The sequence below is a fragment of the Anomaloglossus baeobatrachus genome, chromosome 3, assembly GCF_048569485.1.
Source record: "Anomaloglossus baeobatrachus isolate aAnoBae1 chromosome 3, aAnoBae1.hap1, whole genome shotgun sequence".
NCBI classification, from domain to species: Eukaryota; Metazoa; Chordata; class Amphibia; order Anura; family Aromobatidae; genus Anomaloglossus; species Anomaloglossus baeobatrachus.
In genome coordinates, this window is record NC_134355.1 from 460,501,260 (window position 1) to 460,517,810 (window position 16,551).

Here is a 16,551-nt window from a genome sequence, read left to right on the forward strand (position 1 = left end):
TGTAAGGTTGTGTATCATAACCTGAAGATATACTGGGCTCTAAGGACTTTTAAGGGTATGTGCACAAGATCAGGACCCTCTGTGTTCTGGACGTGGTAGGTCCTGACCTGCAGGGCCACTACGGTCTTCCTCTCTGTTGCCCCAGCGGAGAACGCTTGCGGCTCCGCAGCAAAACAATTGACATGCTTGAGGCTTGGGAAGCCGCACCACAGGTCAGTTTATACTGCGGGTAAAACAAGCACAGTGGGCATGGGATTTCTAGAAATCCCATCCACTGTGCTTGTACTGTACATCAGTGTTTTGGACGCAGCTGAAACATGCTGCGTGTCCAAAATGCCATGAACCCTGATCGTGGGCACGCTGTTCCGAACTTTATTTCATACATTTAAAGAAAAATGCTGGCAGTGTTCTAAATAGTAACCTGTGTCAAACGAAAGAAACGGAGCGCGTATACTTTATAATTTTTATTATGTACTTGCCTGTCTACAGTATCTGTATTGGTTACTTTCCTCCAAAAATACAATAAACATATGAGCCACCCAATACAGTCAAGTGCAGCAGCAGGTGTTGTTCAAGTAATGCCTTTGAGCAGCAAACAAAAATAAAATATATTATATAAAAAAAACCCCACACATTTTAATTTTGTCTTTTTATTTAAAAGGGCTTTAATCACAAAATTATTTTTACAAGACTATATACATGATATTTACATTTTTGCAGGTATGTTTTCTATTTTTTACAGTAGGGTACCATAAAGAGCAGCACTTTGTTCATTTTGATATGCAGCATCCATTTCTTTATTTTTATCTTATTCATGGACAAAAGCCATAAAGGTTAAATTACAAGCGGTTGAGATGCAGGGCACAGTATGGCAATAAAAACAAAAAATTGTATAACTCAGTGGAACTGGAATGTTCAACTGTGAAGCCTATAGTTTTCTGTCTTGGGTGGACAGTTTTAAGGGGAAACAAAGAAAGAATGATCAGCGATTCCGAGTGACACTACCATATGGCATAAATGGATGCATTAACTAACCATAACTTATAGTGGTTGTCCACTACTCTGATAATCCTTAGGCATTCACAGTTTCCCTGAAGTAAAATCGTAACACCTATACTCGCCTCCAGTGGTGGTGCCATTCCAGTAGAATCAGCACTGGATTATATGGCGCTCACGTGACCTTGTTATGATGCCTGCGGCTAAGTGAGCAAATGCTTCACTGTCCGTCTTTGGACATAATTCACACCCGTATGAAGTGCGCGCTGCAGCTGCTCTCTCACTTCCTCCAGATTTCCGAATTTGTCCAAAGGCGGGGAGAGGGAAGTGGAGGCAGGGACTGCATAACAAGGTCACAAGAGCATGTGCCACCATCGCCGAAACCGCACCAGAAGTGTAGGTGTTATTTTACTTTGGGTAAACATTGATTGAGAAGGGGTTGCCTGGGTAGTGGACAACCCCTTTAAGAAGCTCCATATTCTTTATTTGTAGATAAAGAGGCATGTAATCTGCAAGTCAACTCAGGTAAGTCGCTAATGTAATCCACAAAGAAAAATATGTAGGATATTTAGCAACTTTAGCTTTCAGATCATGAGGGCATGTTTTACTACGGAACAATTGTTGGGTGTTTAGTAGGCAGTAAAAAGCAGATGTTCACTGTAAGGCTATGTGCCCACGCTGCGGATTTTGCGCGGATTTTGCCGCGGATTTACCGAAAATCTACAGCAGGAGCACTTCCAAGCCATTTCAATGGCATTTTGGAAATGCTGTGCCCATGCTGCGGATTTTTCCGCGGATTTTGATCCGGAAAAATCTGCAGCATGTCAATTGTTTGGTGCAGATTTGGTCCGGATTTTTGGTTTTGAATGGGGGGAAAAAAAAAATGAAATCCGCATCAAAATCCGCGGTAAATTCGAATTTGCCGCGAAAGTCGCGGATTTTCAGGCAAAAAAATCCGCAGGGACATTCTAGCGTGGGCACATAGCCTAAGAAACTCACTGATTTATGTGCACAGCCAAGGGTAGACCATCATCCACCTGAGATCACATAAGTGTTATATAATGACAACTATTATTCATAGACTTCAACCCTACATAAACAGATCGCAAGGAGAGCCGTCAGTGCAGGTAGACAATGGGTGAAGGAGTCACCCGATTAGATCATGATCCTTGATATATCATTTACATAAAGCAGTGGGTTTTCTACACTGATAACTTGCCTAAAAATCACTATATAGAAATATAATGCGTTTACATTTACAACAGGCATCTTATTAAAGAAACCATATGAGGACATATTTAGTTAATCCTGTACATTTAACCCATATATAAAACTGCTTAAACGTTTTCTTTAAATTTTAGTAAAACCCAATACATTTTATTCACATTAAATATATATATATATAAATACTGTATTTGTTGTTTTACTTGTTCTTAAAAAAAAACAAAAACACTAAACATCTTTGAGTTCTAGACCAACTAAATTGTTGCTTGCCACTGTCACCAGATAGAATTAAAATTCGATGGATTAAGAGGTCCCCCCACTTTGGTCTGTGCTTTCACAAGCCATGTTACTCTATGGGCAGTGCATCATCAACACAGCTAAATGGGTTCTGTGCTAAAATTTGTGTGTCCCACAGTGCAATGGTTTGTAGCAAAGAGGATAGGACATAACCCTCTGTATGGAAAGGATACTGCATGACGTTTAGGTATTAAAACAAAAAAAAAAAACCCAACATGTTATAATACAAGAAACATTTTACAGATTAGCACAGTCTGAAGCACAAATGACGAAAACAAATAAATAAAATAAATTATTGCAACAATTATCAAAACATTCATAAGCAAATATGAAAAATATGCAAGATCATCCCCATTACACCCTATCTCCGGACGGATTGTTAAGCATCACAAACGTAATCTATAATTCAATAAGCAAAGAAGAAAAAAAATAAAAGTCTTCTGGGAAGTGACTTAGGTCCTTTATTTCAAGCATTAACTGCAGCATTGTTTATCTAAAATAAAAGCAAAGAGCTCAAAACAAAACTTTACCAAGCATTTAAAAGGATAGTTTGCCTTAGTGGAACAACATACACGGTTAGGTCTTGGATGTTACCGGTGATAGCGGTCATCATGTGACCAGATGTATGTGATTTTCATACTTGTGTTCCTGTGCCGACTAGATTTTCATCTGATTTGTTCAATAGAATACCGAGAGAAGTTGGTGAGAATCTAGTTGGCAAGTATGCAAATTACATAGTAGCAGTCACATAACTGGGACCTGCAAGCGGAGCTGAATCCTTACAATGTATATATTACACAGTGTAAGGATTCGGTAAACTGCCACAGGGTTGGACAATCCCTGTAACTTATATTGCTGTGAGGTAACCAACTTTTAATTTTCAGACTGTTATTCCAAAGTTACTTAAAATTTGTCTAATCAAGGCTACATCTCTGTGAAAATTAATTTAGGCAAAAATTCTACACTTGACAAATTTATACCTGAATAAATAGAAATAAACTATTTGTGCCATAGCAACCATTTATATATATTTTTTTTTAATTTGGTGTGGAAAAATTAAAAATTGGGTTGTGGTTGCAGTGTGCGACAAGGACAATTTGTCCTACACCATTTTGCTAAATCTGTCCTTTTATGTACACTGCCTTTAGGGGACAGTTTGACCAATGGCAGATGAGCTGATCCTTAATAGTTTCAATTCACACACACAAAGGCCACAGCAGAGACTATGCTAGTGAACTACAATGGGTTTCCACCAATCATTCATAGGTAGCCACATAAAAGGTTGTTTTCTGGGGGAACTAATGGACAGATAAAAGCAATGTTAGTACAAAGCTTGCATACCTGTTTTATTGTTTCTTAAACGGGTTTTGCCATAGTAACTGATTATCTCTAGGCTAGGCCAGTACTTCTGGAGTTAATATACATCAAATGCAAGTAGGACAAACCTGCCAATTCTGAAGGATTGGAGAATTATCTGATGCATACAGAGGTGTCCAGACTATTTTCAGATATGTTATGGTAGGACTGAAAATGCTGAAACAGCAGTTTGGCTGAACGTTATGTGTGTATGGGTAGCTTAAGTGACTGGTGGGGGTCCAAATGCTAGGAGACCTACTAATCTGAAAATTGAAAGCACTAGGGCCCCTTTTTGGTCTAGATCAGCAGGGGTCCCAGAGGTTCAACATGCACCAGGCTAAGTTATAAGTTAGCAGTAAGCCATTACATTCTAAAAAAAAAAAAACAAGAAAAAAAACTTCCACCCTTTAAAATAAAACGTGTGACTGCCCAGTTATAGTACCTGCAGCAAAATGTACAGATTTAGTCCTATAACGTGCCAAGAATGAGGCACCGAAGCAGTAACCTTACCAATATGAAAGGGTACAAGAACCAAGACTACAACTTGTAGAAGAACATAGGGGGGATAAAGCAAAAACATTCTGCAAGCAAGAACGCAGAAAAATCTTTTTAGTTCTGCAGTGCACTTTAGCAATTGCTAGATTCAATGAAAGAAAATTAAATTAAAAAGGGGAAAAAAAACCCTGAGGGGTGCTTATATTTATTTCATAGACAATACAAGAAAAATAATTAATATATTTATATAACACATTTTTTTTTTTTTGCAAAAGCTAGATTTCTTTTTATACATTGTGCGCTCATTTTATCCAGCAAAATATACATACTTTGCTTAGGTGCAGAACCTTACAAAATGGGAGAACATGTGGTTTAGCTGGTTAGCAATTGTACTGTTTAACCCAAGAACTGCAAACATTTGCAGAATGACCACAGTTTTAGCAGAAGGATCACTAGTTTGTGAAGTTTTCGTGCAGAAACATTACAGCTCTTGGTGAGCCTGCAACAACATGAAATAGTTAAAAAGGCCACTTTTCAAAGCCCTTATAAAGAAAAATGAGCTGCCTTTTTCTTGTACTTATTTTGTGGTGAAAACAGTTCAACAAATACACTCAGTCATTACCAGTCAGGATGGAAATCTCCAGGCACATAAAGGGTTAAGTTTTGAAGGCACAAACCAGCGCAATACAGGAGGGAAACCAGTTGTACTACCTGCTGGCAAACCTTGAATGGATAGCTTCAGAGTGTGGGTCACAAAATAAGTGTGGTTAATAAAATCATTACCGGCTGCATGGTTTAGCCTTCAATAAATAATATTCCTAATGTTTAAAATGAAAGGGTTTTTTTTTTTTTTACCTTTTGTTGTTTTTTTACTGTATAAATTACTTTGATTGCTAAATAAATTTACTGTACATTCTCCTATATACATCTTTACAAAACATTGCCTACCTACATATCTATGTATATTTGTACACGCATGTGTATTTGATATTTAAAAAAAAAAATACAACTAACGCTAGTGTGGAGGTTCCAGATTTCTTGGGGTGTTGCAAGTGACTTGTATTCTGATGAATAGTTCTAATTAACGAGATGCCTATATGATCATGTAAACTGAATTATAAGGGAAAATTTGTACAGTAAAAGGAAGATGGCCTCTTATTCAAGAGACTATTTCCTACTTCACTGCGAAGAGGTGAAATCTGTCCCTCCTGGGTGACCGGTGAACCTGGTTGAACGGTTCCTGGACACCGCAGTTTTCAGTCTCTAATGTGGCCAAAGCAAAATTACAGAAAAAGCCAAGCAGACTACTGAATTTGCTTAGGACATTTCAGAGTCCCAACTCTCTCAACTCTGTACTTATTAGGCCCAAATGGCATATTCTTGTATGCACTTCAGATAGAAATACCCTTCTATGTCTACGTTAACTATGCTCTTTTGTTTGGACAGCCTCCCCGCATCCCATGAAGGCAGAGCCACTGCACATTGTGCTGATAAAATTCCCCTATTTAGCTAAAAGAAGAAATTAAGTTTCTTGCTTTGTTATATTTTAAACCTTCACACGTGACGCAGACAACCCAACAAACCTCAAATGCCTTACAAAGGTTGTCTCGTCTCATTCAGCCCCCGGGCACTTTCCGTTTTTGCTCCCCTTCTTCCAAGAGCCGTAACTTTTTTTATTTTTCCGTCAATCTTGCCATATGAGGGCTTGTTTTTTGCGGGACGAATTGTACTTTTAAATGAAACCATAAGTTTTACCATATAGTGTACTGGAAAACAGCAAAAAAATTCCAAGTGTGGAAAAACTGCAAAAAAAAGTGTGATGGCACAATAGTTTTTGGGATATTTTATTCACCGTGTTCACTATATGGTAAAACTGATGTATCAGTGTGATGCCTGAGGTCGGTGCGAGTTTGTAGACACCAAACATGTATAGGTTTTCTTGTTTCTAAGTGGTTAAAAAACTTCACAAGCTTGTCCAATAAAAGTGGCGTACATTTTGCGCCATTTTCCGAAACCCGTAGAATTCTCTTTTTTTGGGATCTATGGCTCAGTGACTGCTTATTTATTGCGTCTCGAGCTGACATTTTTAATGGTACCATTTTTGCGCAGACACTACGTTTTGATCGCCTGTTATTGCATTTTGCGTAAAACTTGTAGCGACCAAAAAAACGTAATTTTGGCGTTTGCATTTTTTTTTTTTGCCGCTACGCCATTTACCAATCAGATTTACCAATCAGATTAATTGATTTTATATTTTGATAGATCGGGCATTTCTGAACGCGGCAATACCAAATATTTGTATATTTTTTTAACCCTTTAATTTTCAATGGAGTGGAAGGGGGGTGAATTGAACATTTAGTTTGTTTTTTTAACAGTTTTTTTTTTATTTTACTAGTCTCCCTAGGGGGCTATATGGATCAACAATTCGATCGTTCTGCCCTATCTGCTGATCACAGCTATACAGCTGTAAACCGAAGATATGCTCACTTTCTGATTCACTCTGCTCCGGGCCGAGTGAAACCGGAAGTGACTCATGATAGTTACAGGCGTCATCACATGACCCTGTGTTACCATGGCAAACACCGAAAGTCACGTGATCACGCACGTGACTTCCGGTGGGGGCGACTAAGTGAAAATGGCCGCGTGCATATACATCTCGCTGCCAGACTTTGGAAGCGAGATGTAAGGGTTACATGTTGCGGGTGGAATGCGATTACACTCATAACATGCAGGCACACGTCAGCTGTTGAAAACAGCTGATATGTGCGCGGATCGCCGCGACCTTCCCATGGCAGGGGGCGGGGATTAACCCACACGATCCATGACAGATATATCCGTCATGGGTCGTGAAGGGGTTAAAGAGGGGTTTTTGAGTCCCCATCTGAGAGCAGCATGATGTAGAACAGGAAGCCCCAATTCCAGTGATGTATCACTTATTAGGCTGCTTGCTGCAGTTCTAATAAAATCACTTAGCAGAAGATTATCAGAGTCTCTGCCTCTGTTATGCAACACTTGGATTAGGTGGCACAAATCGGGGGGGACAGATATCTATTTAAAGATGTAAAGCGCATGGAAGAACAACTACTTTGGAAATTACTTTCTATTAAAATTCTTCTCAGCTATCAAGAGCAAACAGAATTTTAATTAGGTAATGTACAGCTCATTGCCAAGGATTCTGGTCACTTAAGAGGTAGCCATTCTCCTGTGCAAAGAGTGGGCACTTGCTAGCGCTGCTCTGAAGGTGTTTGGATCCTATCAGCTTCAATACCTCTGTACAGCAAAGCTGCTATTTCTACTATGTGGGAGAGCGCAAAGTTCAGGCCAGTGGCTCATCTATGCTGCCGTTCACGACTATTAATCTTCAGGAGCACACCGCACCCCCAGCAAGCAGGAAACCAAGAGGCAGGGAGCGAAGTGCTCCTGAATATAGAAACATGAGACAACCTATTTAATATAAGCAACATAAAAAAACCTAAAATTGCAATATCCTAAAATGGATTCACTGGGGCAGTTAGTATAGCAGGTGTTGAATGAGGGAGATACCATAATGAAAAATAAGACAATGCAAAACAAAAAAGTTTTTCGCAAACTGGGTGGATTTATTCTGTACATTACTGACCAGCAGTATTTACCTTATATTCAAATCCTTTTAGTATGGGTATTCAGGTCGTGAGTTTTCTAGTTTACCACTGCTGTCCACACTTTCCAGGGTAGACAGTAGGTCAGTCTTGGACCACAATGCCCTAATTGATCACAGTCTTCTGACTCAGTCTCATATGCATATGAGGCGGTTAGTTCAGGTCAGGTGACCTGCTGTTGATTTGGACATTGGGGTCCATATATTGACAAGTAAACACTGATGGCTGAATTGAGCCTTATTGTGAACTATCACCTATCAAATCTCTCATCGTAGCACTCGGCCACTTCCCATTCTAACTCTTTCAGCTTCCTATGCAACTGAATATATTATTTCTGTTTTATAGTGCAATGACACAGATGTGATCTCACACAATTACCACCTGTAGACATACCATTCCTTTAGTTCACACAGCCAGTCTGTATTAACTGTGTGTACAATTCATTGTGTATATCTACAGGATGCTACTTCATGCTGTATTCTGTATCCTAGTTGTAAGAGATGACAGGGAGACCCTATGTCAAGCAGGTGGCACGGGAACAAACCTCAATTTTTATCACATATAAACCAGTCTCTAGAGCATTGATGTAAAACCTTCTCTGTACTTAATTTGAATTGCTAAAAAACTTCACTACTGCCATAAAACTACATGTAAGTGGTCCTCATGCATGTATGGACAACTCTCCACAACATCTACTTAATCCTGGAGTGCTCCAAAGGGACACACACACACACACACACACACACACACACACACACATTGCTCTGCACCACACCAAACTTCTGGCACAAAATAAAAATGTCGGAAGCCAAATGACACCGGCTAACAGGTCAATGACCAGGTGTTTGGGGGTTCCTCAGACTAGAGAGCAACAAGTGGCCTCTAGGCCACAGGTTGTGCACCTTTGAGAATGTGTAAGGGGACACCAGTTCTAGATCACTGACCTATCTCTGGCTACTATTCTCTAAAGCACATAGCACAAAAAGTGTCAAACAATGAATCTAGACCCTTGTTGCAAGGTTGGAAGTATCATGAGATATGAAGTCTGCATTATGGGAACAATATCAGAGGGAAAGAAAAACTAAACGTGGCAGACAACCCAGAATAATTATACAAAAGGGTCTCCACGTCAGGAATTCTACTGGACTCCAGCAGTTCTGAAACTTCAAGCATGCCAGGCTAGTGGTCTGACTGGAAGCAAGTGAGATGCCTGAAGCTGTAGTTTTATCCTGTCCCAATTTGTTTCTGCCAGAGATAGCTATCAGTGCACAGCTTATTCTACACTAAATTAAAACACAAGTTGTGTCAAAGCAAACATTCCTATTAAATAGGAAAATCAGGATCAATAACGGTTATTTATTCCATCTGTCTGTAGAAATAACAGCTGCGAAAAAAAAGAAATATCCAGTCTGAACAGTGATCCCCCACATCAACAAAAGTATTTGAAAAAAAATCTATAAAATTAATAACTTTGCAAGTTAGGCCTAAGACACAGTGAGAAAAACAGTGCAAGTGGAGTGCAATAAAACATCGCATTCCACTCGGACCAATTCTAGCCTGTGTGTCAGCGCACATGAGCAATTATTTTCTCAGCCCTAATCGGACCGAGAAAACAATCGCAGCATGCCGCAACTGTAATGCGAGACTCTTTCTGTCGCACCCCTTCAAGTCTATGGGTCGAGAGAAACATCGTACTGCACTCGCAGTACACCGGTGTACCGCGAGTGCAGTGCGAGAATGGCAATAGCCGGCTACGGCGGAGAGAGGGAGAAAAATCCTTCCCTCCCCTCCGCAGTGCCGGCCCGCCCCCCGCAGCTGAGGTCCGCTCGCAGTCGGACCTCAGTCGCATGGACACTAGCATGACACTCAGCTCTGCTGTACTGCCAGCGTGAGCCGAGTGTCATGCGAGGCCCCACGCTTACTGTACCTATGAATTTAACAGGGCTAAGGCTATGTTCTTACGGGAGGTTGCACCTGCGGATTTATCTGGATTTTCTAGATAAATCTGCAGGTTTCAGCAAGTACAGACACTCTCCATGGTATCCCATGGGACATGGGGAGTGTCTGTGTCCATGCTGCGGTATGTGAAGCTGTGGAATATGCTGCAGATATCCCGCAGCCGCACATAACTGCATGTCAATTATTCCTGCGGATTTACCTGCGGAAATCCCGGCCCTCCACTATGGAGATAGAGGCCGGGACTTCCGCAGGTAAGTCGCATGAATGTCCTAAGGTTTTCCGCAGCTATTTTGCTGGAATCCCGCAGCTATGTAGCTGCGGATTTGGGGGAGCTGCTGCGGGAAACCTGCGTACATACCTCCGGATATATCCGCAGGTACAGAGTCCCATGGGCACATAGCCTAAATGTGTCAATAGGTGTGTTTACATTATAAAGGTCTGCAGCACTAACAACCAATCGGTAAATCTTTGCTAATCAGTGGTTATTTATTAATACACTTTTAGGAAGGCAGAGGACATGATAATATGCGCATGGTTTAAATTTACCTCTACACTCCCAATGCCACAGAGGAGTCCCTCTATGGAAGCCAGAAAAGGGCATGCAAATATGAGCAGAGGAAAACGTGAGGCAAACTGAGGGCACCAGCACTATACATGAGAAATATATGGTCACTTTTCAGTCCAAATGCAGGTGGTCCTTTTAAGAGTTTCTCCCACTACAGACAGCTGAGTTCTCCAATATAAGAGAGTTAAAAGGGTTATCCGGGACATTTTTATTTTTTTCTTATGGGGTTAAGAACTTACAGTTATGTGTTTGCTAGCCTTCTGCCTGTTCTGCACAGCACGGATCTCTGCCGGCTCAGAGTGGTCACAGACTGCTCCTGCCAGTTATCACGTCTTGTCGACAGAACAGCCTCTTCTTTCACACGCTGCTCTGTAGACTGGGAGTTTCTGCAAACGTGAACAAAGCAGAGTGGAAAAGAAGAAGCTGCTCTGTTGACATGCCGTCAATGGAAGAATCACAAGCAGGAGTGATCTGTCACTGGTCTGAGCTGGCAAGAGTTTGGCGCCGGACAAAACAGGCAGATAGTTAGCAACTCCCTGCAAGTTCTTACCACCATAAGGTAAAAAAAAGAAAAAATATAAACGTTCTGGATAACCCCTACGAGGATCTGGACGAGTGAATGCCATCGGCGGCTTATATCTCACATGGACATGGGCTTGGCTGGGTAATGGTGGTCAGAGCCCCCCAAAATCATCCCTCTTCAACTAAGGTGTAGTGATACTGTCCACAAACGTTACTATTGATTTAGCGCTACTATACTGTATCTTTTTCTAACATTATATGACATATTTGTTTAAAAACCATAACATGTAGGTAACATAATACTAATCTCTATATCATGTTGCATACTGTTGCTTAAATTAAAAGTCCGTCAAACCCATCTATTTAGGTAGAATCGGATGACCATTCAATGTCTATAGGGGCATCCTGACACCACTGACAATGATACAAGAAAAGGGAACTTTAGGGCTTGTTGAATTTCAAAGCTCGATACTTTTGTTCTTCGGGAAGACAAGCGGTCATCAGAGATGTCGGGCAGCCGCTTACTCCACTCTCCCCACCCAATACACATGCACCCTTGTCTGAGCATGCATGTCTGAAGAGGGATTGGGAGACCACGTTTGGCTCAGTCATCTAAGGTATATGGGCCCCTTCAGGAACATATGTTCTTAAAAAAAAATGTCTAAGACATACTGCTAAATATTAATTTGTATCTCATATAGAGACAAATGCATTCTGGTTAATGCCCATCTTTAACTCTTTAGTGCCTGGAGAATGAGCACAGAGACACAGATATTTTCATGAACAGTATCAGAACTGAACACAGCAAAATTCACAGCTCTAAGGTCTGAAATGCATAGATTTATAGCATAACAAAAAAAAATAAAATAGAAATTTTAGTTTAGTTTCTACTGGTACATTTATACAACATTTACTCGCTTTCAAAGAATGTATTCCAAAGAATTCAGAAATGGTTTTTAGTGCAAACACTTGATGGTTTTGTGGAGCAGTAAATGCAAGAATTATGAGCAAAGAACACCATTACACAGACAATGCATCCTCTGAAAATATATCCAGTATCACTGCATGTAACAGGAGTCAAATGTCAGGAAAAGTAAAAATAACCTCGGACAGATTCTTAAAAACGTGAATAAAGGTGATGAACAGACTAGAGTAAAAATTGGAAATTATTCTTTGGTACTGAACATGACTTGTAAATTAATGAAAATTAATAAGGGCGGATGTGCGATTTAACTTAAAAAGGCACAAAGTAAACATTTTATTATGAAACTTTAAAAATCAAGGCGGGGTAAATTACAGCAGTGGGATGCTAGCAGCACAGTAGGATAGCCTAAGGCTATGTAAGTGGCCTCAATGCGTATGCCAGTAGGATGGTGCAAAATTGAAATGGTTTAACCAATCTGACAACATTGACAGTAGGGTACAAAGTCACAACAGAGATTTATTTAGGCGCCATGGAAAAAAAATAACAAATGAAAGACAATGGTCCCAAAGTTTGATGGCCACTCCCTTCACCATCAACACACTGAGTGCTGCAGTGATATAAAAATACATTGCATTTCTGAAATCTTTGCAAAAACATTATCCATTCAGACATAATGTACACACTTGTGAGTGAATGGAGGCATTATGAAAGCTGGCCAGGACTCTGCAGACATTGCAGACATCCCATGCAGCACATATGAATTAACCATCTTAAAAATAAGAGTAAGACAACCCCGAGAGAGCAGCTGCTACGTCATTGTGACAATCTGATAACTGCCATTCTCCAGAGAAGGTGGTTTTGCTTCGGTAGTAGTTCTTGGCTTAGGTGGCCAGTCTGGGTCGACCAACAGCTCCTGTGCTAAGTGCATGTATTTGGCTTTAGGAGTCTTCTTTTTGCAAAAGCACAAAAAGGACAAGAATCGCGCTGCCCACAGATCATTTGCCTCCTATGAAAACAAAAATACAATTTATCAATACACTTTTATATACCAGACTTCCTAATCTACAGACAAAGTAAACTGACAACTCATTTCATAACTCTGTACTGTATGTTGGAAAATAGATCAAAACCAGGACCAGGAATAAAAGGCTTTGTTACGCTGAATATTGTGCATTTGTTAGTATAGACCTGAGGAGGCACTTTATTGCAAGCATTTACATTAAAAGCAATAGCTACCCTTCCACCAATGCAATACTTTCACAAAGTCACACACCATGCACATAACACATGCAACAGCCTAGCTAATCACAGATGTGGTGAAGAGATGAGGAGGCACACAGATAAGGCACATGACACCGCTTAGCAAGGGGACCGCAGAGGGGAAGCTGCCCAATACATATGAACAGTGAGGTTCCAACCTGTGGGGGGTGGGTGACCTTGTGGGACTCTCCCTGCTTGTCTCGGTTGAACACAAGTTTCCAGAGTATGATATCATTGACGATATTCTGCGAGAAATTGTGGGTGGGTGGGAAGAATTAAAAGCACCATTTCATTAGAAACATGCAAATTAGATCAAATATCTAAAACAGGTCAAAAACTCATTAGGACACAATCACAGTGCTCAATTAACAGGTACATGGGAAGAAATACTTGTATGGTAAAAATACTGGTGATTTCACGCCTTTGCTATATGATAACATGGCAGATTGGTGAAATATTGACACTTTTGCCAAGTGATTTTGGAATCAGGAAGATACTAAAATCTATAATGTTCAATGATATTTTTCCATTCTCACAACTAATGAATCAAATAAATTGCTTCATTTTCAGTTGAAATGTAAGGAGATGATGGAAAAACATTGCAAAGTACAATAGGCGTTATAATGGGTTTATTCACCTTGCATATTTGCTTTCTTTAAAGGGGTTAGCGGTAATAATTTTTCTTCTTTTACAATGCGCCTAAGAACGAACAGACAAGTAGTTGCTAACTACCTGCTTGTTGTGCCTGGCATCAATCTCTGCCGGCACGGTAGCGGTCTGTGACCGCTCCTGCTGGCGATTCAGAGGCTTCGACAGAGCAGCGGCATCTTTTCCATTCTGCTGTGTTGATGAGGTTTGACTGCCAACGTCCCGATGATTGATAGCCGGCTCCCTGCTGCCTAACGGGAAGTCGGCTGTCAATCAGCAGGACATCACAGTCACACCCGGTCAACAGAGCAGCCCGGAAGAGCTGTTGACTGGGAGCAGCTGAATCGCTGGAAGAGATAATGACCACTCCGTCCCAGCACAGGTATAACTGGCAGGTAGCTGCCTCTCTTCGGAACTGCTGGTTTAAAAGAAAAATAGTCCTTGAAAGGTATAAAATAAAGTCACTCTTCATAGTTTTCTTTCCAAGTGCTCAGTGTGCGCCCGTTACAGACATTTTGTGGCCACTGCTGTCAAGTGCCATACTAATGGCATTGCATGGTGCCGGCGTGTAAATGGCCAACGAGAAGACTGGGGGGGGGACACAAGAGGGGGGTAGAATTTTCTCTATTATATACCATTTGCAGCTGTATGGTTAGAAAAAAAAGTTGAAACTTAGATAAGGTCTTTGAACAAGTTTTCCTTAGAAGTACAATTATGTGATAAATGTATCATCACTGGGGGGGTTCGCACCCAAAAGTGATGAATGTATCTAATGGGAAAACCCCTTTGAGATCTACAGTGAAATATGTTTGGCCATTTACCATTCACTTGGCAAAAGAGAATTCAATAATATTTGGTTAGTTCATTCAGTTTCATTAAAAAATAAGATGTAAATTTCCCCTGACCTATCCATTACTCTCAATTGTTCACTAAATTATACAAATACATAATAGTTTTGATTTATGATCATTTTTTTTCTACGTCAATGATGCAAACAGAGTGACATGGGAACTTGCATTTAAGGGACCAGAGTGATCTAAGGCCCTGGTAAATTACCCCACTTTAGTAGGCTCATTTATTCCAATCATAAAAAATTGTCCCAAGGTTCCCTTTAAATTCTAGAAGTTAATTTTACCAGATTCCGTTGTGGTGATCGCTAAGGCTATGTGCCCACGGGCGCTCGTACCTGCGGATGTATCCGCAGGTACGAGCGCATGTTTCCCGCAGCTGCCCGCCGGCGTCCGCAGCTATTTTTAGCTGCGAGATTCCAGCGGAATAGCTGCGGGAAACATGCGGACATTCATGCGGCTTACCTGCGGACGTCCCGGCCTTTATCTCCATAGCGGAGGCCCGGGACATCCGCAGGTAATTCCGCATAAATAATTGACATTCAATTATACCTGAGGATGCGGACATCCGCAGCATGTTCGGCAGCCGCACTTTCTGCAGCGAGGACACAGCACTCCCCATGTCCCATAGGATAACATGGGGAGTGACTGTACATGCTTAAACCTGCGGATTTATCTGGAAAATCCAGAAAAATCTGCAGGTTTTCCGCGGCAAAATCCACAGATGCAAGCTCCCGTGGGCACACAGCCTAAGGGACTGAAAAGCTTCAGATTTCACAAATGGGGAGAAAATAAAATTAACCCATGACAAACTATGAACCCTGGAACTAGAGGAAAAGAGACTTTTCAATGACTATATTGTAGAGAATGCCTACACTTTTTCCTCATACTTGAGCACGCTGGTAGGCTTTCTGTTGGGAAACTACAGCTCCCAGCATGCCATGACATCTGTAGGCAAAGTCCATGATGGAAGGTGCACTTTCCCAACAGCTGAGGGCTGCAGGTTGCAGACCATGGCTTTAGAAGATTTGATTATCTCCTGATAATGTGAGCATTATGATTAGATTATAACACTTTATGGGAAAAGGGCATAACCAGACATTTCACAATATGCAATATGTTAGGTTATTGTAACACTAGAGTGGAGCCAAAAGATCTGCAGGCTCAGGGTCCAGTATCCACATCGGTAGACCGTGACCATCAGACCTCCTCTTATATGTCGTCATCCCTGGGGCCTCTTCTGATTAGTAGACCTGGTGTGCTACCACTGTTGCGGTGCATGACGTTGCTCCAAGACTATCAGTATAGGCGCCAGGATTCTGCAAATCTTTTTGCTCAACTCTAACACACAATTCTCTTTCCATGGGCAGATTAATAAAACTCACAGTAACAATCAATTACTATTGAACAGAAAACACGAACGTCTTATAAGTAAGAGCAAAATAAGCCATAAGTAACCAGCACGGCACAAATGGACCGGCTTGAGCACCTACACAGGGGACCTTAAGTCTGTCCATATGAAACGATATTTGCAGACTGAAGTTTTCACATGCTTATTAGGAATACATGGATGCAAAAAAACACTTGGCAATACATGACTACACTGCAGTATATGTGGGCGATGGGTATCGCTGAGCAAACACGCAACCAAACCTGCTGTGCAGTATGCAGCATGCCTTAACCGCAGCAGTAAATGCAGCAATGTAGGATTTGGTGCTGTAAAAGCATTAGGCAATCGGAAAGCACTTTTGAGCTTAGCAATAAACGTGTATAACAATCATACGTTTCTTTTTCATTTTTGCCAATATGATGGGTAAT

General features: G+C 40.9%; 1 protein-coding gene across 2 annotated transcripts in view; it reads right to left on the reverse strand.

Annotated features, from left to right (window-relative positions):
• Positions 1-595: 595 nt before the first annotated feature.
• The window catches only part of ATP13A3 (ATPase 13A3), a 268,385-nt gene continuing 252,429 nt past the window's right edge, over positions 596-16,551 (reverse strand). The window contains exons 32-33 of one of the 2 annotated variants that reach the window (XM_075340513.1): positions 13,396-13,482; positions 596-12,983 (exon numbers count right to left, since the gene is read on the reverse strand). In XM_075340513.1, coding sequence (XP_075196628.1) covers positions 12,786-12,983; positions 13,396-13,482 — 285 coding nt within the window. In that variant the 3' untranslated portion in view covers positions 596-12,785. The remainder of the gene's footprint in view (positions 12,984-13,395; positions 13,483-16,551) is intronic. The other variant, XM_075340514.1, reaches the window with a different exon arrangement.